A 25003-nucleotide genomic window follows, 5' to 3' on the forward strand; every position below is an offset into this window, starting at 1 on the left:
ACGATGCTCAGATTACACGGAGCCTATCCATAATGCAGCAGCCTTCATTTTACAAGGTCAGACCCCTACAAGCCTCCTGCCTGATGGCATGCTTGGTACATCTCTCTAAAAATGGAAATATCAGGCTCAAATGGTTGAGTGCAGATAATTTCACAGCATAAAATGAAGCCTGCAGTACTGAAATGAACTTCTCTAAGTTTTACTCAAATGCCTGCAGTTTTCAAGGAGAGCCAGACAGCCCCAGCCTCCAGTAACAACGTCCCTCTTAGTCAAAACTTTCAGATTAAACAAGACAAGCTTCTGCATTCTACATATAAACCCTCTGGGCTTCAGACAAAGAGTATCAAGTTTATTTTTTTAAAATCAAGTTACTGCCCCATTTGAGATAGTAAATAATCACTATCAATTTAAAACCTTGTCTTAATTTGACTAAAACTGCTAATGTGAATGTACACTTAACTGATGAGTGTTGTAGAAGTGCACCCTACAAATCTGCTGTGTGTGAATTTGTCTACTGTGGTTGTAAAATTTAATTCTAAAAACTCAGTTTGGAACAGGAACATGTATCTTGGGACTGAATTAAATCCCAACTGTGTTCTACAGAGAAATTAACTTGACTATTGAAATGAAAAATGGGAAAAAAAATCCATAGTGTTAACAACCACACTGAAGTTACCTTTGCTGTTTCTGTTAAACCAAGTAGCTGTTGTCCACAAAAAAAATCATGCAATCATATCTGTCTTTACACTAAATTGTCCTATGTCAAGATTAAGCCACTTCCATTTGCTTTTGCAGCCCAAGTACAACCCCTATAACTAGAACTGTATAAAATGAGGAACTGCTATAACCACGTGGCTATTAAGAGAGCTTTTTCTAAACCACCTGAAGTTAAAGTACCACGTGGTGTATAATGAGCGTTACACAAGCAGGCTGGACCATTTCTCTTGAACTAAAATTACCAGGGACAACAACATATCATATCCGTTTCCTGTAGGTCAGGTGCTTCCAAATACCTTTCATTATGGTACCTGTTCAACTTGCTTCAACTTAGACAATACACGATCAAACTTCCTTTCCTCATCCTACTTCCAAAATTGCTGTCCCATCCTGTACCTCAGAAAGAATAAACTTGACCTGTTTATTCTAACTCTCCAGATTAACTTACCTTGCACCAACCTTCACCAAATTTTACATCTAACTGGCAGAGTGCAGATGACACCAACAGAATATGAAACTTACAATACACTTCCATAGACAAACTGTTGGTGCCTTACGTACCACCCACTAAAAGGCCCTGTAGCAAGGGTCCTGTCCCTGGTCCAAAAATGGCGATATCCTTCCAGATCTAGTTATGGGAGCTGGAAACAGCCACAATGTCTCTGTAGTATTCCAGCATGCTTCTTCAGAGTGTGAGCACTTTCTGCAAGCACCGTGTGTGCTCATCACAAGCAGCTGCCATCCCACTCCCCACTTCCTGCCGGTACCTAATCAGGGTTTTGCAGAACTAAGCTCTGGCAGAAAATGCTGACGGCAGGCTGAACAAGAGCAATGCTGCTCTGCTGAGCCTTCGGGAGAGCAGTGCAAAGGCGACCTGTCTGGCCACACAACCAGGAGCACAGCTATGGTTAATCGGGATGAAGTGAAGATGTTATGTCTAACAGCAGAGCATGGGGAAGCCCAACAGAAAAGCCACTTCCCTCCTCCAGATGAAACATTTGTTCAGTATGTCACCAAACCCACTATATTCAATAATTTATGTATCCATATATGTCACATGCAGTTAAACAGAAGAAATTAGGCAGGATCCTCCTCAGTCTTTTGGCTCACCTTTTACAATCTCTTACCTCCTGAGCACTCTGTGCTTGTATTTCTTAAGCTAGTGTACATTTAGAATAAATGCATGAGGTGCCAGGATTTAATCCCGTAACAACAGCAAAGAGCTCCATATCCACAGGCATATGGCCGTACTGCTGCCAAACTCTCCTGTGATTCTGGAGGAGTAGCACACACTGAATTGAGATTATGCAATTGAGAAAACATTTTCTGTAATCTAAAATGAATGTGAGGATATCAAGATGTTATATTTCACCCTTTAAATACTGTAATTGTCTCAGAATATTCTGATTTCCCTTGTTCTTTTTTTTTTTTTTTTGTCTGTGCAAAACTTGTTCTCCTACCGCTGTAGAACTGTATGAGAGAAATTCAGAATTTGTTTTGTCTGCTGAAGAAGACAGCAACAGAGCTACATTTGAAACTTCAACATCATAAGGAACTGAAAGCTGAGCAAATAGAGAGGGAAAAAAAAGTACAGTCTAAGCATTCGAAACTTACCCTCCCAGAACAGTTCATGAAATAAACAGTATTATTGCTGCAGGGAATGCTTCAAATTAAGGTGCGGCTGAGCTCAAAGTACACAGTCCACTGAAGCCCAGTAGCATTCATTATGTCCCTACGTTCATAACAAGGCGAAGCAGCATTGTCATTCCCACATTCCTACAGAAACCAGTCACCGCCTATATAGGTGACACTACTGTACTATTTCCTGCCTTGTGATGATTGAGCTTGCAACCCCAGAATCCTCATTAGAGGTGGAATGAAGATGTTGGTGCATTGATATGTATTTGGATTAACTGCTCAAGGTCAGATTCGTGATCCCCAGTCACTTCCTATCCTCAGGTCTTTGTTAATGCTCTCTACATAGTGCTTTGCATCTTTGAAGTTTTTGTCACATACCCAGCTGCAGCTTACTTCCTAGAAAAACGGGCATTTCTGCGCAAGTTTATATATTTAATGACAAAAGACAACTAAAAAAGCATCATGAGAAATAACAAGATCTACTTTTAGGCATTAACCGATTAGTAATCTCCAGTTTATCTGAATAATTTTCACGTTTTATTTATTTATTTTTTTTTTTTTTTTTTTTTAAATAAACAGTTTGGTGTTAATTAGTCATGTGCAGTTCTTTTAACATATTTTGTTAGGATTAAACACTGGATTCAAAGGAATTTCAGCTGGTCATTTGTAAAATACCATTAAACTGTGCAGTAAGATGTTAATTAGCCTTCCAGGTAAGGGAAGGATTAAATAACCTTTTGTTTTAATATGAAATTACAAATGTAATGTGGCAGAAGCATTAAGACAAAGCCTTAGTGCTGCACAGACATCAGCTGAAATCTTCTAGTAAAAGCAAACTGAGCAGGGTGACAAGATTTATTCCGTATGCCTGTAACAGAAGAACATCTGCTACGAAGAAGATACAGTAAATATATCTAAAATTTCAAAAAGTGCAAGTGAATGTTCTTATGAAATGAGAAAGTGTTGTATACTCCAATACTCCAATAGCGTAATTAATTTCTTTAATTAAGGAAAGAATAAAAATGACTAGCAGATGAAACAGTGGCTTATTTAAATGTATTTATGACACAAAAGCACAAAATAAGCACACAAAAAATTCACTGTAAAAACAAAAGATAAAGCACAGCATTTGTTTACAATAATGCTGGTATTTTATGACGTACCATTTTTATTTTAGGCTACAATGCTGCTTTTTTAAAAAACTAAGACCAGAACGGGAAAAACAATTCTGCAATGGAGTTGCTGTATGTAGGATTTCGATTTTTACTTTTTACAGCATCTAGTATCTGTATTCCTTTTAGAAAATACTAACCTGGAAGACACACTGATACTGGTTATGGGTCTCTGGGCCACAGTTTCCAAAGAAAGCCCTTCAGAAATGTGTACTATGTGTACATCAGATCTTCAGTATAGCTTGTTTTGCTCCACAAATCTGCTCCTGCAAGGCCAGAGGACTTGTGAATGCAGTCACCCTTCGAACTACCCAACACCAGAAGTGTGCACTTTGCTCACAGCCGCTTCAGCTCTGTCAGTGAGGCTCCATCTCAAAGCCATGCATCATCTTCAGATTCTCCATGGTCTTTCAGTATGAACAACACAAGTTCTTTGCTGGACTCATTAAACACAGCATACACTCCTGACTAATATTACACCAACTGTGAATGCTGTCACAAGACACAAAATAAAGCATTTACAGAATTCCATATAAACAATGAGATGTAGAGACCTGTAATCCTTTACCACTATTGCCCTTTTAGACCACTTGTTGCCAGCCCAATGATGCTGGAGCATCCAAATACAGCCCCCAGCACCACCAGGCTGCATCAAGGAACCATTTAGAAGATGCTGCAGTCTACAAAGTGAGCTCATGCATTCCTATTCTAACAGTAAAGGCCTCCCTGCCACGTTCTGCTCTTTTTTCTTTCTTCTATTGGAAGCCACAGCTCTCTGCTGCTGCCAGTCAGATACAAAGCAAGCAGTTCTGCACCTGGCTGTTTTAATGCAGCACAAGCCTAATCTCTGGGTGTACCAGCAAGAGAGCCTTGCACAGGAGACAGAACAGGAAACACTTTTGAGAGATCTTTGCGCACCAAATTACCAAGATAACACGAGGGTCCTTTATACTAGGCCCCAAAAGAGAAGCTAGAGTAGTAACTAGAGCAACTCCAATTTAATGCTGCAGGTGGAAAAAAAAAATACCTTTTGGTACTTTTTACATATTATGTACAAAAGCACCTGTGAATTCCACAATACATTTTTAATTGAGTACACATAATTAAAACTGAACTTTAAGTCAAGTTGTTTTAGTTATTAACTTAAAGAGGACGTTTGTATTAAAGTTTCTGGAAAAAACAACTAAAACTCATCACCTCTAGTTAGAAAAGGTGGGGACAGCCGAGAGCCTGATTTTTTATTTTTATTTAATTCCCACTCAAAAATGCCACAAACTATTTATAGTCAGCTCTAATATACTTGGCAGCAAGTAGTGGAAATTGGAAATCTAGCAGAGATGCTGGCTCAGCTTCAGCAAGATTCCTGATTTTAAGCACATAAGTAGTTCTATTCATGTCAAACCCCGTACTTCTGCTCAGCCAGGTACGAAGTCAGATACTTGACTGACACCACTGCCTGTGAGTTTTACTTGCCCTCGGGTGGTAATCTAGGGCAGCAGTTTGGATTAGCCAAATGGGGAGTTGGGGAAAAAAAAAAAAAATCTAAAAACAATTAAACACTTCAAACAGTGAATTTACAGCTCAATCTCAAGTAATTAAAAAAAGTAAGGAAATCAGAGGAGAAGGAATAAAATAGAAACTAGGGGGAAAAAAAGAGACCATACTGCCTACCCACCCTTAGCTAAATCATCTCCTTGATAAGGTTTTAGAACAGGCTTCAGCACCTCCTCTTAACTGATTAGGACCTATTATGAATGCAAATTAGCAATTTACCCTCTCATTCAAAAACATGCCACTGCCTTATTACTTACAAACCTTGAAAAAGCCAGAGTCTCTCTGCTATTTTAAAAAGCTATGCTTAAAAATAATAAAGCTCAATTATTTTAACAAAGGGCTGTTCAGAGCCTTTGTACAAGTTCAGTTGCAATAACTATTCTTTCCTTCTGAAATCCTATTTCAGAAACTAGAAGTATTTCTCATTTGAGAAGTGCTAGACTAGGGGAAAAATTTGATGTGTGGGCTGCATAGTACTTATACAGTAGGGGGAAAAAGCATTTCAGATTTGATTCATACTCTCCACATGCTTCATACTTTTATCTACTACGGTTTCTTTATATTGTTGCAGCAGTAAAATACCTGGTTTTGCTTTTGCTCCATGCAGGTTTAGATTGATTTCCCTTCTTAATTCCTTGCAACAATAGGAACACATGGTAGTAGGCAACTGTCTATACATACAGCTGGTATATTATATATAAAAATAAATCTAAAAACCATCTACAGTCAACCAGAACATTTCAGAGCTCTGTCAGGTATCAGATGTTAAAAGCAGAGCTTCAGGTCATATATTCTTAAGATATAATACAGCTGGATACCCTGTCTTCTTTCAATGTCTTGATTCTGTTCTGTCTTGAAAAAGTACTCAGAAGAAATGAAATCATTATTCATAAACTAATACAGCAACCATCATAAATCTAATGTAAGCTTGCAGAAATGAAAACATTATCTGCCATTACCCCAAGAATCCCTACCAGAAACCCTCAAAACATCTAAGATTCTGGTTACATATGACAGCATGACTCAGATTTACAACTGATTTTTTCCAAAAAAGACTTAAGTAGTGTAGGAGTACATTCTACTGGGGGAAGCAGGGGGGCGAACAGAATCACGAGGATTATTAAAGAAAAGGAAAACACTACTTCACTGCTATTTCTTTATTAGGGGCCTACATCACATGTGACCGATGGCTCAAAAGAGAAAAAGGACAATACTAGAAACTAGCCATGTTCACTAAAAACAAACAAACAAAAAACACTAACAACTGCCTTGAATATGTCCAGAGAATAATGGCCTTAAAATGCAGAAAGCACTAAGCTTGTTGGTTTCATACAATAAAGCCAAATGAAATAATTATTTTAAAGCCTTTACACAACAGATAGGCTAAGATATTACAATTCAGGCATAAATCAAGGAGGAAATTTCATACATTTGACAGGCACAAAAGTAGAGGACTGATAAATCTAACTTCTGAGTTAGCTGGGTTCCTAGTGATGAAAAAGCAGCCTGAGCAAACAAGGGAACGCCAGAGTTGACGAGTAGATACCCACTCAGCTTCAACTAGGCTTTCATGAAGGTAACAACAATAAACACAAATTAACTGAGAAACAACCCACCTGCATTTGCCATAATGACATTAACTGAACTGAATGCAAGCTCTTTACTGGAGAGGACAGTGAAGCAACATTGTATTTACATGCACAAACATCCAATATAAAAATCATAGAAGTACAGCAATTCATTGCATCTATGAAAAATACTCTTTTGAAAGATAAAACTGTTTTATTCCCTTCCTGCTACTTATTACTAGAAATAAACCTTTAACTTGGACAACCTTTTATACTCCTTCATGTGTTTGATTTTCTTTCTGATAGAATTAAAAAGCACTGCAAAGTTCCCAAGATTGTTTTCCTTAATTTACAAAAGAAGTTCACAGAAACCACAAACCTTGCAAATACTTGTGCAGACTTGTTTATGCAAAGTCTGCCAATGGGAGTTTTTAGACCCCTAGCACCTATTCAGACTGAAACTGAGCTTACACAAAATGTCACACAGTCTGCCCAGCTATCTTCCAATACACAGGACAGAACCTCTGTCCCTTATTAATGCTTCATTGAAGCTATTGGAGTGTAGAAGTAACCCTGCATAGTGTTGCTCAGCACACCCCTGTTCACATGAACTGCGACAACGTGGTAAAAAGCACAGGCAAAGCAGGGAAAAACCCCGCAGGGAACACACTTCTTGCTTGTGCCTCCAACTCCTGTAAGACAAGGCTTTTTGTTAATTTTGTGCAAACACCCACATGCAAAATTCATGCCATATTATGAATAATTTGATCTGCTCTAGTTATAGCAGATAGAAATGGAGATGTCACTGAGTTTTGAGGGAACTACAACACGTAGACATTTCTATTCTCACTAATAAAAAGACATTCAATCCACGTAGTTGCTTCTCTACAGTTGTCAGCTTCAAAATCTCAATCGCTATGACAGAAAAGACTATTACTTAGCTACAATAATTTTTCTAGACTTGCCTAAACTATGCTGTTTATTAAATATCCTCAGGAGTTAGGAAGAGCTGAATTTGCTGCAGGTTGCCAGTCATAACATGCTGCATTCCTCAACACGCACCGTGAATTGCTTCTATTCAAAAAGAAGACAGACATTACTTAGATTGTTTAGTTAGACAGATTGCCTACAATACGTGAAATTCATTTTCTTAAGATGTTTAATAGCCAAGGCACATTCCTGGTACAAACACGTGTGCACACACTTGCATGAATATGTGCAACACCCATAGAATAGTTCTGTTGTGTGTCAGCCTTGCTACTTTTTCATTCTTTTTGTTGAAAGCACGTTAGTTTCATAAAAACAAACAAATAATAAGGGAAATATCCTGTAAAATTTACAATCCAGTGAAGCTTATTTTCTCTCCAATGTTTTAAGCAAGACCCACATATACTTCCACTAAAAATCTGTTAGAGCACAAATCATTGATTCTAAAATAGTAAATTTGAGGAGCTCAATGAATATTTTCAAAAGACTAGAATTAGTCTACATATATTTATCTAATTAAAGAACAATAGAGAACAGGTATAAAACTCCAAGACTCACACCAGTATTTATTTCCCTCTCTTTAAAATGCAGATTATTTTCCCCTCCTTCCATGTTATCCGCTGTTAAAATTGTGGTTCTTGTCCTGCAAGAAAGATGCTCGTGTTGTACTTTGCACGTTACGAGACACAGTTTAACACTTCTGACTTCAGACACGCAGTGTCTGAAATGACATCTGCAAAAGTGAATTTGTAAAAAGTTTAGATTCTCCCCTACTCAGCTCCTATTAGTTATAAAACACAATGATATATAATATTGATTATTTTTTTTTCCCTAAAAGCACAAGTAAGCATTTATCATCATTATAGCTTTACTGTGTCAGGAGCAAGACACAAACACAAAAATCAACTCTTGCTCCACAGAGCTCCCTGCTTTGTGAGAACAGTGTATGTTACATCTTACCAGTGAAAGGAACAGACAGTAAGAGAGAACAATACATAAAACAATTGGAAATCCCTGCCCACGAGGTGCCAAAATGTAATCAGACGGTGGTGCTTTATAGGAGCCACAGCAGTGGCTGGAATGTTTGAGGAAAGCAAATATGACAGCTTTGTGCATACCATGTAGACATCTACCCAGCACAAAAGGAAAAATGGACAAACCCAAGTAGTGTTAATAAGTGAGAAGGCTATCAGCAAAAAACCACTGCAGACCTGTTGGTCGGAAAAACCAAGTGAAGCAGAACTTTAAGAGCTACTCGCTGCTTAGCTCCCTCACTCTCCCTCGCCTTCCTTCTTTCTCCCACATAACTCAAATCAAAGTTCAAACTTCTGCACACCATATGGAAAGGTCTGTCCATTGGAAACTTTGGGAAGCATTTAGGAAAGTCTAAACTATTTTGTGTTGGAGGTAGTTATAGAGACAGAAGATGTTACATGAAAACAGCTGTAAAATAGTACTTGCAATATCAAGAGACTGTTAACACTGCCACCTCTATATGCAATGAACAGAAGTGCATGTGACAGCCAGACTATTTCTTTTTCTCATTGGAAAGAACTGCAGGATCCTGGAGCCTCTCGCCACGGGGATTCACAGTAATTAAAAAAGTTAAACAATCTTCTACTATCAGGACCTAGAAACAAGATACTGTTGGATAGCACTGTGGCTCCACAATTACAAAATGAAGCAAAGAAATCCCTTCTGTAGGGTTGAATAAGCATTTGACTGGACGGCCAGTGTAGGCAGCTGCAATTCAGAGTACAGCAAAATTTCAAGACAGCCACAGCATGTTTAACTTCATCAAAAAGGGCAGACCTAACTTTGTTTCAAAGCACTCACGTAAAATTTCCCCTCTGTGAAACTGCATTCTTGGGACAAAGAAATCGCTACTGGAAAACTTGGGTTTTTTTGAAAGACTATTACTTCTTACAGAAATTAAGTGATCACAATGACTTGTAGATGCCAAAGAATACAATGAAGGTTGTTTGTAAGACCCTAAATGCACTTTCTGTGCTTACTCTCAATAGAGCCAGTAAGAAAAGTATAACATCGTATGGGTCACAAAATCCTGTGTTTTATTATATTACAGCAACTCTAAGCATGCAAGAGAAGTCCCGCATCCTTCAGCTTAAATTGCTATGTCCATAATGCAGAATTCAAACGACATCCTTCTTTCCTACTCATCATTCAAACACGTACAGATGCACCTCTGCCAAGCACGTAAGTGTACCTCAGTGCAGCACAATCATGATTTGAATCTGAGCATTTTGCAAGAAATTGGAAATGTCTAGAAAATTTATGACGTTTATTTGTTTATCTCTGTCAAATAAAGCCAATTTCGGTGTCTCACGGCACACTGAACCTTCATGTCTCAAATGTAAGCTCACAGTGATTCGAAAGAGCAAACAGATTTGAAAAAGTCAGGGACAACCTTCAAATAGACAGGCACATTTACAGAGCTGTGAACTGGACCATTCACTTCCACCTAACGTTACCATCTTAACAAGAAAGCTCTATGGAGATGGATGGCCAAGAAATAAGCTGCTTCCTTTAACTGAAGCAGATCTCATAATCGTGGCCATACCTGAGGCTACACCATCCCTCTCAGCTCCAGCACTGCGTGAGGCTGCTGAATTGCGATGTTCCTGTTCTCAGGCTGATGCGCAGAAGGGCAGAAGTACAAATGAGGGTTCACACACTCACGATGCTCCCTGTCCCCTCCAGACCCTGGGATGTTCACGAAGAAAGCACTGCAAGCCTCACACCACAGTACACTGGAGAACCTTACCAAAGGACCAGCTCCCTGGGGAGGTAAAGGCAGAGCAACAGGAGTGAACATACCCCAACACACACACGCTCTAGGAGAGAGTTCCTATGACAAAAGCACAAGTAGGCTTGAACATAATCAGAGGAATGAATGCCTCTGAGAGGAAAATGTGCTCTAACAGGTATTTCCAAAATCCTTATCACCATTTACTCTGACATTCATACTCATAATTACTTTCCAGCATGTTATCCCTACACCTAATATGCCATATCTCCATTTTTGCCTCAACACAAGCTCTTTCAGCTCTTATTTTTCTTGTCTTGACCAAAAAATGTTCTCACACATTTACATAAGACATTAACTTCCTTTCTGCTAAGAGCTTTAACAACTTGTGATTTTTTTCTGCAGTCCAATTACAATATCTTAAAAAAATAAATCATGGAATATCTGACTTGGCAGGGATCCACAAAGATCAAGTCCAACTCCTGGGTCTCCAAGGGACCACCAAAAAAAATCTTATTAAAAATACAGGATACTGTATCAAAACGTTTCTACTCTCCCTCTGAGAAAATTCCTGCCAGAACCATTCAGAGGAACACTAGATGGCTGAAGGTCAAGTAATGCAATTATTGCCCAACCCACCATCCACCCAGTTCACAACCCGATACTCCCAAAGCCACCTGAGTTGTTCAGTTTGCTCATCCTCACTCTTATCTGGCTATCTGTGTATCAACTTGAGACTGGTTTTCAATGGATCACGTAGTATAAAGAGCAATTGTGTGCATCTGTACACTTATTTCTCAATACTTTGGTCTATTTCTACCACATTTGGCAGAAGGGTGACAGTCCCCAAAATCCAGTTTTAATTTAATTAAAAGGTATATTTCTACTTGTGTTCCAACACAAATGCTTCACTGCAAAATTACCTGCTACTAAATGGGTAACACATAAACTCCACACAGAATACTATAATGCTTAAGAAGAAATGTTTTTAGTTTTCTGCTTCCAGTAAAATGGCTGGCCTGAAGAAGGTCTCTAACCAGCAGCAGATCATCACTAAACTGCATCCATCCACTTAATAAAGAGTAGCTTAAATATACAATGGGTTGTAGCAGAAGAGGACTGGCATTTTGGGGATGAGAGAAATGAGTTGGTACTTACAGTTTTAAAAACAGACAGGGATGGGAGCTGAAGTTTTAAATACAGTGGTAACACACACACCGCTCTCAAAGCAGCCTCCTTCCAGTTCCACAAAGAGTCAGCAATTGCATCCTTCCCGAAAGGGTGCCATTTGCATTTAAGTGCTTTAGGACCACTCTTCACCCTTGATCTTCCCTCCTCTGAGTGAGTAACTTTCCAGGTGTGAAGCAAACCTCTAAGATACATGTATTTAGCACACTTCAGGACTTGCACGCTACCGAGCTTCAGGCATTTAAGTAATCAGACTCGTCTGTCTACACTGAGAAGTGAGAAAAAGAGACTTCTCTGAAGACAGGTTCAGATCAGTAAGTCACATTCCTGTTGCCTCTCATCCTTTTAATAAGCTTGCCTTTTCCCACATTGACTCTGCCTTAAGCTAAACCAAACTGATGCTCCCCACTGTACGCACAAAATCAGAAGTGACAAGAAATGGGAAGTAGCAGACTCTATTCATGAACAATTATGGAGCAGCTTTTTATATTCTGTGCTTCACCTTCTACCCTGTAAACAAGAATAATTTACAGGAACACTATTAGTGTGAGGGGTTATTAGTCCATCTTAATACTTAATCCGTAGATAATAAAGAGCTTTTAGGCAACTGCACAAAAAATATTCTAAAATAAAAATATTCTTTGAAGATTTCTTTCCAAGCAGGTCATATCAGTAAAGCACAGTAAATTTAGGTGTCAGTTAGGTTGATGGTATCCTTCCAGCATAAGCCTTTTTTAAGAAAGCTTAGCACCAGAAAGTCACTGCTTGATACCCAAGTGCTCTCTTACAAAGAGATGCTACGTATGAATTAAGTCAACTAGGGAAAAAACCTCAAACAGCAGCTATTTGTTGGGACACTCAAATTCAACCACTGTTCGAGTGAAACAAACTGACTTGTGAAGAATGGGATGAAGAATGCTTTGGAAAATAGCTATGTGCAAAGATACTAGCATTTTACGTTAATACCATTAACCAAATTTGACAGGCAGTTGTATTCTTTCAGATGTAGCTTCTTTTCAATTTGCATGAAAAGCATTGTTACACTTGTGCATTGATGAAAGCAGATTACATCCCTTACAATTCCTACTGGCAACTCTGCCCAATGAATAATAATAAGCCACAATTTAAGGACATCGGTTTCGCTGTGTGTTCACCATTCAAAAAAAGGAAGAGGGCATCGCTACACGAGGTACGGTTCTGGAAAAGAAGTATAAAGGAGTATGGAATATTTCATGGTATGAGTTTGCCATTCTTCATTGGAATATTTCATGGTACGAGTTTGCCATTCTTCATTGGAATATTTCATGGTATGAGTTTGCCATTCTTCATCTTCTATTTGTAGTATATACACGCATTACTTTATAAAATTAGGAAGTACTTTGAAGTCGGTATATATTGCAAAACTGAAGAGTACAACTTATTTGTGGTAAGTGCCTACTGTGAAGACAGAATACTTGCAAATTCTTGCACTGTTTATACTCTACCACTGATTGTTATCCACTTCACTACTTACTTGATTTTTCCTTTCAGGATCACTTACAGACATACGCAGAGGCTAAGCACTGACTTTTACACTGTTTCAGTTATTACTGGTGCTGGGACACGCTAAGACAATGTGGTTTCTCAAGAGGTCTGTATATTCACTCTTAAAAGTATTTTATCCAGTTCAGTCCCCGGAAAGATGACTGCTAGGCTTGCTGCAGCTAAAAGTGAATGTACAAGTCATTCACGTTAGCCTTTACCCTCTCAGGGCAAAACAAAACCTGCATAGCTTTCTGAAGTGGATCACCTAAACCAGAGATGAATAGCCTACAACAACCCTGGCTGGGTAAAATTTACAAATGCAGCTTTTTATAAAGATAATTTTGAATTAAGAAACATGCCAGTGAAAATTCCTAAGGTCTAAAGTCAATTTCCTTGCTTATAGTTATGAAACTGCAGGTAACAATTTTAACTGTTTTTTAAAAGCAGTTCATTTTGATTTGACTTTGGTCTTACTGATGCCAGCAGCAGTAAAATTTACACTGACCACAAGAAAGCACAGCAAAATCATGGCTGAGCTTGGATTAAAAATCCACACCCTTCCCCCTCCAGATGGGTATATACATAATCAAAACAGACAGAAAACTTATTAGCACTTACACAAAGTTACATTCACATCAGAAAACCACAGGTTTACCTCAATTTTGTCAACTTCCATTAGCAGAATTACAGATGAAGTCAATAACTAACTTCACTAAGAAAAGGCTAAGGCAGTGGTTCAGTATTTGTTAATACTGATAAATAAATAAATCTTGAGCATGCTTCACTCTGTATTTCCACAGAGCAGTTCTAAGGCTTGGATTTCCTTTCTAAGGAATATAGCTTGAAAAGAAAAATGGGTAAATTAGGCTTCAAAGCATTAATTCTGCTGTAGAATAAACAGTTAAAAATTACATATACAGGCAGACATTTCACTCTATTAAAAGCCAACCTGCTAACAAAATTCAGCACTTGCTCCTACACCCTTTTGAAAGAAAAGCATAGAATTTTAAAATAGCAAGAAATATGACACGGCATGGTGACAAGTAGAAGATCGATGTCAGACATAATGCCTACACGTTCAAATTTCTATTTATCCACTTTTATGTAATAACAAAGCATATATCTCAGTTAAGTACACATCCCTTCTCTTCAATAGCAGATTTCCAGATATAGGGAGAAGAGTAGGCCAGAACAATGGAACCTCATGAACTGCAAAACACAAACCCCGATTACATGTCTAAGTAAAAAAAAAAAAAATCTTCAGACACTTTAAAAATATATCAAAGTATACAGCATTTCAGTGCAGGCATGAAGGAGTTGCTTAATAAGGATCTAATGCCATAATCCTTACATATATATAGCAATAGTTTATAAATTGTGTGCAACAACTCTCAACTTTAAAGCTATTCCAGCTCTCCTTCCCATCAGAATACGTCATCCTCCTTTGGAGAAAAGCTACTGTTTGATGTGATCATTTTACTTAAGTAACACGCATGCATGAGAAAGTGCAGATGTTTATTTCAAATTAAGTGCTTTGAGCAATTTATTGGCTCCCAAATGCACACTACAGTCAGCAAGCAGTGTCTCAGATTAAAAATTTAAATTCAGATTTACTTTGGTTATTAGTAATTTCTAAAAGCTACTGCATTTTATGGCTATCTCCTTCTTGTGCAAAGCCCGAAACAGCTACCCAGAGTTCAGGTCCATCTCCTTTGCAGAACCAGAAACTAGGGTGAGTTCTAGAAAACTGGTAAGAGCAATTCAAACATATTCACTTGGTCCCTGCATACGCATTCCTGGCCTCTGTGCTTTTAATTGACATTTTGAGACAGATGTACTGATGAATCTTTCATGATGCTGATTCTAGAAAGTCAGCAATGAGCACTACTAAACTTTTTGTTAGCTGGGAGTGCAGAGGGAGGTCTCACTCCCCTAGCCATGACCCTAACCTGACACTCTGGGCAGCCTGACTTCAAAGGGGGTCATCCCTGGAGACACCATTACAGCAAACACTTTGCAGCACTGCTGCTCCTTTTAACCTGCACATCTGGAATACTGGATCTCCTGTTCCAGGAAAACTCCTCCTGGACCCAAAGACACCACAGACAAGCTGTGTTGCTCCAACAGACGGCAGGGAAAGCTGACTGTGCTCCTCACTACAGCAAGAAGACAAAGGTATACTCCTTTTGCCAAGTCTTATACATTTCTAGCATTAAGGCAAAAGGGCTCTACAGGCCCCAGGTATTGTCCACAGATTTCCACTGCTGAAGAAGAAAAACAGAAATTTAGTATTGTGGACTTCACAAGAGAGTGGTAAGTAACATTGTCACTCAGCCTTGGTATGCTGGGTTACTCTTTAGAACTGTGGTAGCACTGAAGCTTCGCTGCAGTGTGCACAGGCAACAGACACAACAGATGACTTCACATCAGGGATAGGAAAGAGACAGCCAGACAACATCAGGCACTGCAAACTGCTGCAGCTGGATCAGCAGCAACAGGGAGGTCAGTAATAACTACGCTCGAGGAGCACTCAGTGCCGAGACACAGCCAGCAGCGAAGCACAAAGCCCAAACGCCCTGTCAGCAAGAAGAGTAACACACGCCAGGGTCACAAAAAAGGATGTTTCAAAATGCTGACAAAAGCCATATGCTGTGCTACAAAAATCCTCTAATATGTCTGCTCGTTCACTTATCTCTTCTAAAGCACAGGTAAGAAGCAGGAATCTCAAGTTTCTGTGACATCTCGCTGCCGGAGCATACTCCTGAGACCTGAGAGATGGACCACATGGAGAGATGGACTCACATGCAGCACAAGCTGCACTCCAGCCCCTTTTCTCGACTGCTGATAATTCTTAAGAGTAACAACTTAGACTGATTAGATGCTCACACAGTCACCATAACACCCCTTAAAATAAAAAGGCCGTTACCCCTACTGCCATTTTCACAGCCTCTTAAGTAACAGCTGCTCTCCCTGAGAGCTTGCACTTTCCCTTCCGTATTAAAGGATGGTTCTGCCACTGTTAGACATGAACGTATCTTCTCAAGACTTTTCCAGTCTTTCCTTCCTTGCCATCCAACCTTCCAGTCTTCAAGAGTATCTCTAGCCATGGGACTGGTCATTCTATTCAAACCTTTGGGTAGGAAACATATAAACAACAGAAAGGCACACAAATGGGAGCTCAGTTTCTACTAATCACCCAATTGCCCAATCAATCCCAAGCAGTACATCCACCTGCATGTCAGTATGATCAAGACACTGGTGCTTGACGATTTTATCATTCATCTTCCTGTCTTGCCAACAGGCATCTCTTTGGGAATATTTAAACAGGTGTTTGCATCATGGACAGGAGAAATGTTGCATCTCCGTACTTTCAAATAATTACAAATTGAAAAAAAAAAAAAAGAAATAGGAACTCTCCCAAGTCCAGTTACAAATATTTCCATACGGTTTAGACACGCATTTGGAGTTAAATCCCTGTGCACTGTCTCTGAGCACTTCTTTAGAAGAGAGCAAATGGAAAAGTGTAATTGCTTAGCAGTATGAAGAACAGACTGCAGTAAATACAAGAATGCAACGAATAAGACAGCATGTTAATTAGGGCTCTAGAATCGTTCTCTCTTTGAAAACGGCTTCCTTCAGCAGGAAAGGGAGGGGGGTGCTAAGGCCTCCACTTAAAGCTATGCGGTAAAGCGATGCATTTTTATATATGAGGATTTGTTTACTGCATGAGGTGACCATATTCATTAGAATTCTCAGTCCCAGTTTCTACACTATCCCTAGCTGAGGCTTTTACTTTCTTCTACTCGAAATACTAAAGATATAATTCCATGGAAGTAGAATACCCTATAGGGGTATACTAACTCATTCTTAGATTCTAATATGATTTGTAAGGCATAAAAAAATGTGCTAACAAAAATTCACGTACAGGTAAAGCCTATGAGCCAGAACACATGAACACAAGCACATGCTTTCCCCTCTCCGAGACACATCAACCAGATGTCCAATTCCTTTTCTCAATTTGCTCGCTTCTGAAAAATTTCAGAATGACGAAGTTATTCTGAAAGGAACAATTCCTTAAATGAATAAGCTCATCAAATTTTTAAGAGGCGTTGAATAGAACAAACTTATTACTAATAAGATAGTATAGATCTATAGATTAGAGGAAAAGTAATCTTTTATAGGAGAGACCTGTTCCCACAACCTGTAGTTTCAGAAGGAGCTGTCTCCCAGTGGGTTCATACAAAGCTAGAATAATAAAACCAAGTTACAGGAACCTCTACCAGAGTGTTTTTTTTTTCCTAAATTTTAAACACCACAGTCTTCTACCACATACCAGACTGTGCTCACACTGCTTATTAGAGGATCACTTTCCTGTTTTCTGTCTGCAACTGACTTAAACACCGCTCTGAACTGCTATACGAAGTCAGTCCTGGGGACTTCCACTTGGCAGAAGAAACATCTCGGTTAAGGGAAGGGTAGTCACAAATTACAGACACACCATCAGGTGCGTGCAAACATGCAAATCACAGCCTAAAAACACAGCTCAAGCTTACTTTCACCTTACGCAGAAATGCAAATAGTGCACTTTCGTTGCTTTGCAGAAACTCTGTAATTCTCAGTAAGTTAAGTTCAGCTTTCTTGCATGTCAAGCAAATTTCCCTAACCAACTAGAAAGTACCTATATATCACAAGATGCTTATGTGAAAAGAGAGACTATCTTATGACAACTGCAGCTACTAAGCCAAATGTTTCTGTATGATTATTCCCCCCCAGATGCACTCCACTTAAAGGCTTAGTTTTATTTTTATCATTGCTTTCTAACTTTTGATCCAGTAACAAGTTGGGGCAAAAAAAGATTTTTGACACTTTTTCCTGTCTATTTCCAGAAAGTTGTTTCTGAAGAAACTGATGAGCAACTTATCACCGTTGCCCTCATAACCTAAGATTCAGACTGTTAGATTAGAGGGGAAAAGAATCAAATGGATCACTACTCAACATATTTGCCTTGCTAAAAAGCCTTTCTTTCATCAACAGGTTAACAGTGTAGAAAAGTTGCAGTGCATCCAAGTTTAAAGCATCTGGTCAGAACAGCAAGTCAGAACCGAAGTCCAGCAGAGTGCCTTTGGCAGTATTTGCACTGCGTCACACTCACTGTAGTAGTTTCAGCCTAGATATTCATGAGAATCAATACTATGTATTTCAGTGCAATTGAAAATTGTAATGTAATGAAATATTATTAAAGGAACAACTATGTCAAAAAGTCAAGGGTAGAAAATGCCACGAAATGTAGTCAGGAGAACACGACTTTTCAGAGCAAGGTATCAGAGCCTGCTAATATAAACCACTGGGAGCACTGCTTGCTACTGACAGGATAAACACAGGAACTTGGATCTACAGCCATCTCCCATACCAATAAACACATTGCTACCCAATGTTTTCTTAAAGCCACGTCAACTAAGCAGGCTGAATCTTACCGACCACCTGACACCTTGGTATAATTGGCACCACAAAATGTTAGAGCTAGCAATTCTGTGCTGCATACAAGTGTGATTATGTGAACTGCGAGACAGCAAGAATAAAAATAAAAATTAAAAATCCAAGCTTGTTAACAAATCACACTCTCAATTAGTGCCTTGCTAGATATCTTAGCTGTTCCAGTGCTCAGCATCACTATTAACTATCTGCGACAATATAAATGGAACACTACCCCTGGAAAATGCAGAGCCATCTCAGAAAACAAAAACAGACTATGTATGCAGTACAAATAATACTCGTGAATATAAAAAATAAGGGAATGAATCTCATACTTAACAAGGACAAAAAAAAAATGCCTTCTGCAGCTTGGAAAGCTAGGACAAAAAAAAAGCTATGGCAAAAGGTAAATGTGTGCAGGGCTACTTATATAACTAACGTATCAAAATATTAACTTTAAGAATTTGAGATCTGTTAATGAACCATAAGACTGATCATAATTGCAAGTCTTAGTTGGGAAAAATATAAAACAATATACATTGTGCTCAGTTGAAAATAATACAGATGTGGTGCCCATCTATTTGATATTGAAATAGGACCCAGTGACACAAAGGAGTCACACAGATTCACCCGTAGGGCCCTTCCAACCCAGCAGTGCTCTTCTTCTCCTAGCAATGTCAGAAAAAAGCTGTAAAAGCCAAGCTAATTATACATTTTGCTCTGATGACAATAATGGAGTAAGATGGCTTCTGTCCTGATTCCAGCTACAAGTACCTCTCTGCTCATCCTCTGGCTGACGGTGTTCTCATTTAGTGCGTACTTAAAATCACCCCAATTACCTTAGATTATATTTTCAAACTCTTTTTGCGATGAGGTTGTCTAGGATGTGCTTTCTTCTTCTCCTCTCAGACAAACACTCAAAGTATTATCCACATGACCTCACAGGTACTTTGACTACTGCGGCTCTGAACAGCCAGTTGAGTATGTACTTACATAACTCGACAGATGATAAACTTCTTAGACAATATAAATTGCTATGCCATTAAAATTAGGCCATTTTCTCTTTAAGGACTACAAAATCTTTCTAATATGTTAAATGCAGCAGTTTTGCCAATAATATGATTTACTTCCTAGCAAAACTTATTTGTCCAACGTATCCCAGAAGTATCACTAAAAAGTGACATTTAAGAGTTTAAGGTACAATGGTCTATTAAGCCAAGTCATTCCTTCATGACAGCGTGTTCTGGCTTTATAGCACAACTTCTTTAGAAAATGAAATAAATTGGCTGGCAGACTTTACTTGCTTACAGGATTCAAGCTATTCTTTCAAACAAAGCAAATGAAGAAAATTTTATTTTTCCTCATGCCACTGTCAGCTAACTAACATGAAACTAAAATTTGGGACCAGACTGGTGAACTTTTGTGACAATTTGACCTGCCTGATCTTAAAACCATGAAAAAACACATCAACGATGGATTACATGTGTGATCTCAATGTAATCTCAATCACCATTTGTACCACAGAAACCTGGGATGGTACTAATCCAGAACTAAGTGTTTTAAAGCCTGTATGTCTCGTCTTTTCATGGACCAGAATAATGTCAATAGCATTGCAGTCTCAGTGGTAACATGCAACATTGCTTCATTTATGATTTCTGGGAATAACCATTTTCTGACCTCTTCTAATGATTCTCATTCATCAGCACTTAAGTAAAGCCCCGAATCCATCCTGTAGATATGGAGAAGTAAGACTGATCTCTATCATTCCACCAACTTCTGCCCTCGAGCTGTTTCAGTCACACAGTCCTACTTCTGTAAATACTTTTCTTTTATACTCGTTACATCTGGTGAAGGCAGAAGTAGGGTAATTTGCCTACTGTACCTCGGCATTGATCAGTACCAACTCTACAACACGCAATAAAGTCTGCTGTAGTTTTCTGTTGAGTAGGACAGAAATTCTTACTACACAGTGGAATGACAGCTACAGTTAAGATAATAAAAAGTTTGATTCAGCAGCAACACAAAGAAGGTGACTATCCACATCTCCAAACTATATCCCAAATGAACACATGCCTTAGCTTTTGCACTGTGCCACTCCAGAGACTTCATAACTTAAGTTCTGCTCTGGAACGCCAATCTCTCCCTAACTGGTCCTGAAAACACAGGACCATTACAGCATTTTATGCTATTTTATGCTATTACAGCACCTGCAAGATATAAACCATCATCCTGCCAAGGGTTAAATAAAAATCTAATGTAACAGAAATTCAGTTCTCAAATCCAAGCTGATGTTTTCACAAGAAAACAAAATTCATTTGATTTCCAGCTAATCAATCATCAAACTCTGTTTTGAAAAATCCTGCCCTCAAGAGAATACAACCAATTTCTCAAATGATGTTTTTCCCCTACAGAAATCACTTAATGCAACATACAGCTTTGTTTTGAAAACAGGCAACTGTTAAGGCCTTTGAAATACGCAGAAATATCTTCACGGTTATCCAGGTAAAAGCCATGCCAGAATTATATAGAGAGATGTATAATAAAGTATTTCTTGGATATAAAATTTCCAAGTCAACAGGAAGGCCAGTAATATTAAGAAGTGAATACTACTGCCCAATATCCTACCAAGCTAAACTTCTTGTTAGTTGGTGCTCTTCCAATATTTCACACATCAGTATTCCTCCTTCTCATTTTTTTTTATAATTACTGTCATTATCAGAAGGAAGGTTTGAAAAAAATCACTAACTACAGGGAAACAGAGAAACATTCTCAGGAGAGCTCAAGGCCCACATATCAACCTCCATGAATTTAGTATTTTAATTAGTGGAAAATTCTGGATATAGCCGTGCAACTGCATAATCGAAGTCAACCAAAGCAATGCACTACTGCTTTTCCAAGTATGTGTTTACCCTGAGCACTGCCTACTGTATTCAAAGTCATAACATGCAGTACCATAATGATATTTACAAGACTCTGCTCAGGATCAACACTGCTGTCCAGAGCTCTGCTGTCAGCAGTGCCTTGATCAAAGTCCATGGTGACATTATTTTAGTTTGGAAGAACTAAAAGCAGTTGTACAGGAAGGTAATATGCTTTAATGGGGAATATTTCCCACTCCCATTTCCCTCTCCCCAGAGAAATGAACAAGACAAACCAAAATGAGTACTAGAGATAGGGCTTTGTTACATAGCAAATGATTGCTCTCCTCTTGGACGCTCTAGCGTGGGAAGAACAACGTTCCTTTCCTTTGAGCTGTGAAACTGGTCAGAACTTCAGACATTTATAACAAGAAGTTCCAGGGAGAAATTAATCCTTCATGAGGATGAGGCAGCCCACTGACTGAAGGTGGATGCTGCTTTCCCCTTTGCATCAATGGTGACAATGAATAGCAATGGGTTTCTCAGCAAGGCAAAAAAAAAAAAAAAAGGTTATGGAGCCTGCCTCGTACTTGGTTAAACTTTAGAAAATCTAGAGTAAAGGTCCATAAAAAATGTTATTCGGCACTTATTTTACTTGGTTGTTAAAACAAACAACCAAAAAACACGCCTATACGCTCTCAACAGAAAATTGTGCTTGTTTAAGTTTTACAATGGAAATGCTAACAACAGTGCCAAAGCTATAGCACCACAGTCTGAAACTATCTACTGAAGTTAGGCTGGTGAGGTTTGTCACAACGATTATCAATCTGACTTTGTATTTCAGTTGTGGAGATTACAACAGAAGAATACAGAGTTTGTTAAAAAAACCTCTGCACAGAAGTTACATTTCTCAAGCACATTAAGCACATAAACAGAAGGTTAGCTTAACATCTCCAGAACTGAGATTTTCCCCACCATTTCCTGCTCTACCACAACCCAACTGCTTTCCAGTTGGGCTTTCACTTTAGCTTTTGACATATGATTTTTTTAAACAGCATATATAAAGACTCCCTTCTTTGGCTTTGTGTGTATTTAAAAGGTTGGTCAGCACCTTACCTCGCTCATCCAAGTGGGCTCACTCAAACATTAAACTACGCCAGTGTAACTATTCAGTTACAGATACGCTGTAACCGTAGTTCTACGTGAAGAAGCTTATCTTACTTTTACTCACTTAAATATATATTTATCAATGAAATGGGAAGCATTCTTAGAAGTTTATGCAGTATATCTACAGACAAGAGTTTGCACTGCTATTCAGAGCACAGGCACACACTGGACAAAGCCCTTCGCACAGACAAAACCTGAGTGTATCAACCCTCTGGTCTCAAGTTTGTTTTACCAAACAGTAAAACAGATTCTAACTTAATATTCCCAATCCCATGTTCAAAGGCACCAACTTCAGAATTGGCTAAACCAGGGCATCTGCTGACGCCCCCCTGAGAGTGAGGCACATGCCCAGCTCCACGCCAGCTGGCTGCTTCTCGCATCAGGGCCCAGCGGCTGAGCCTGCGCTCAAGTTTGTAAAACAAACACAACTCTGGGAGGGAAAGCGAGACAACACTCACCGCACAGCATCTGGGGTTTGCCCTATTACATGTCACCGGGCTACCTACACACCATAAAGCAGCAACGTAAACACAGCCACTCACGCAACCATCAAGTATTTTTCGTTAGCAGCTTCGTTTAAAGACGGGATAATAACCAGGCACGAAATGCCATTCTGGCACGGGCTGCAGGCGCGCTGAACAAAAGCGGAGGTCCCTGGCCGCGCTGCGAGGCCTGCACCGGCCGTGCCAGAAACTCCTCGCCCGACAGCAGCGCCTCGACACCCCCTCGGCACCCCGAGGGAGGGAGCATCCTGCGTGGCCTCCGTCCCAACCTGGCCGGCGTGGAACATCTCCCAGGCATCCTCTGGCCACCCAGAGCCAACCCTTACTCGTGACTCAGAGGATTTGGGGTTTGTTTGTTTGTGCAGTCGCGCACCAACTCCGGAGTTCCCAGCCGCGCAGACATCTGCGGGAGATAAAGGCGAAGGCAGCTGGGCCAAATCCCAGCCTCCGTCTGCAGGACTTCCCTGAGGAGATTTCCACCCACGCCCCCCAACCAGGGTTGGGGGAAAATAAAAAAGAAATTACAAAGAGCGAGTCGTGGAGCGGCCGGGCTCGGCGGCTGGGGGAAGGGAAGGGGAAGCCCGGGGCCGGCCGGCAGGACGGGGGCGGTCCAGGGGGGTGCCCCCGGGCCCTGCCCCGGGCCGAGGGGCCCCGGGGCCGGCCGGGCCCGCCGCCGAAAGGCCGCTTTGTTCGTCCCCCCCACCCCCCCCGCGGCCGGGCGGCGTCGCTGCCCCGGTACCTACCGCAGCAGGAGACGACGAGGAGCAGGAGCTGCGCTGACCTCCATGCCGGGGAGCCTCCTGTACTCCCCCAAGGGGCCATAACCCCGGCCCGCGGCGAGGCGACGAGCAGCCGGACCTGCCACCGCCGCGCCCCCGACACGCAGCCGGAGCCGCCGCCGCAAGCGAGGGGGGGGGGGGGGGAGCCGGCCTCGCCTCGCCCCCCCGCCGGAGCTGCGGCCTCGGGGAGCGCTAGCGGCCCGCACTCGCCCGCCTCATCCGCCCGCCCGCGGAGCCATGAGCCGCCGCCTCCGCCGGCCTCTGCCTCCTTCCCTCCGCCCCGCAACGCTTCCTCCTCCCGGCTGGGCTCCGCCGCGGCTGCGCACTGCCCGACCGAGCGCATGGAGGCGCCGCCGGCAGCCGCGGGGCGGAGCGGGGCGGCGGGGGAGGGCCCGGCCTCGGCCCGCCGCTGGGAGGCCGCGACCCCTGAAGGGAAGGGCCCGAAGTGGGCTCCAGGGGGCTGGGAGTCCCCCGCGGTGCTATCGCAGCCGGGCGGCTCGGCCCGAGCCGCTGCCGTGAAAACGTGTGTGTGAAATGCAGCCCGCTCTGTGAAGCACCGAGACGCCAGACAGCCCCCAGCCGAGGCGTTTCTGGCCTCCAAATCCGCGTTTCACAAATAAGACCTAAAAAGGAATGTGTAAACAAAAAGTAAAACTCTGCTGTAGATGCGTTGTGTTCAGATTTACGGACCTGTGCGTGTAGCATTGACACTGAGCATTTCTGTTAACATACGATTAACCATCCTCCACCGTACATTTCTATCAACATAAAATTCCTTCACCTTTTAATGACCTTATTTTTCTCTTCCACAGTTACCCACCACTCTCCATTGTTTGAGTGTCAAAAGCAAACGGGATTCACAGTGCAATCTCTGTCTTGAATTTTGCAGCATCAGTTGCAGACTTGGAGAAGTGTTTATTGCCTGAAAGCTCCTCAGCTCTACTAGATGAGCTGATTTATTAGGAAAATAAATTATTACCATTCCTTAAAAGAACAAAAATCACACAGGTAGGGTTTCATTGCTACATCATGAGAGCAGATGTTTTGGATCTGACCAGAGCTCTGGCTCCATGAAAGCTGATGGCTGTGGCAAGTGCTCTATTTCTCCT

At 40.7% G+C, this 25003-nt stretch overlaps 1 protein-coding gene across 1 annotated transcript in view; it reads right to left on the bottom strand.

The window, feature by feature from the left end:
* The window catches only part of LRP12 (LDL receptor related protein 12), a 52747-nt gene extending 28495 nt beyond the window's left edge, over positions 1-24252 (bottom strand). Inside the window, exon 1 of the mRNA XM_035317394.1 lies at positions 23859-24252. Within this exon, the coding sequence (XP_035173285.1) occupies positions 23859-24237 (379 nt within the window). The 5' untranslated portion in view covers positions 24238-24252. The remainder of the gene's footprint in view (positions 1-23858) is intronic.
* Between the last annotated feature and the right edge of the window lie 751 nt (positions 24253-25003).

The sequence above is a fragment of the Oxyura jamaicensis genome, chromosome 2, assembly GCF_011077185.1.
Source record: "Oxyura jamaicensis isolate SHBP4307 breed ruddy duck chromosome 2, BPBGC_Ojam_1.0, whole genome shotgun sequence".
NCBI lineage: Eukaryota > Metazoa > Chordata > Aves > Anseriformes > Anatidae > Oxyura > Oxyura jamaicensis.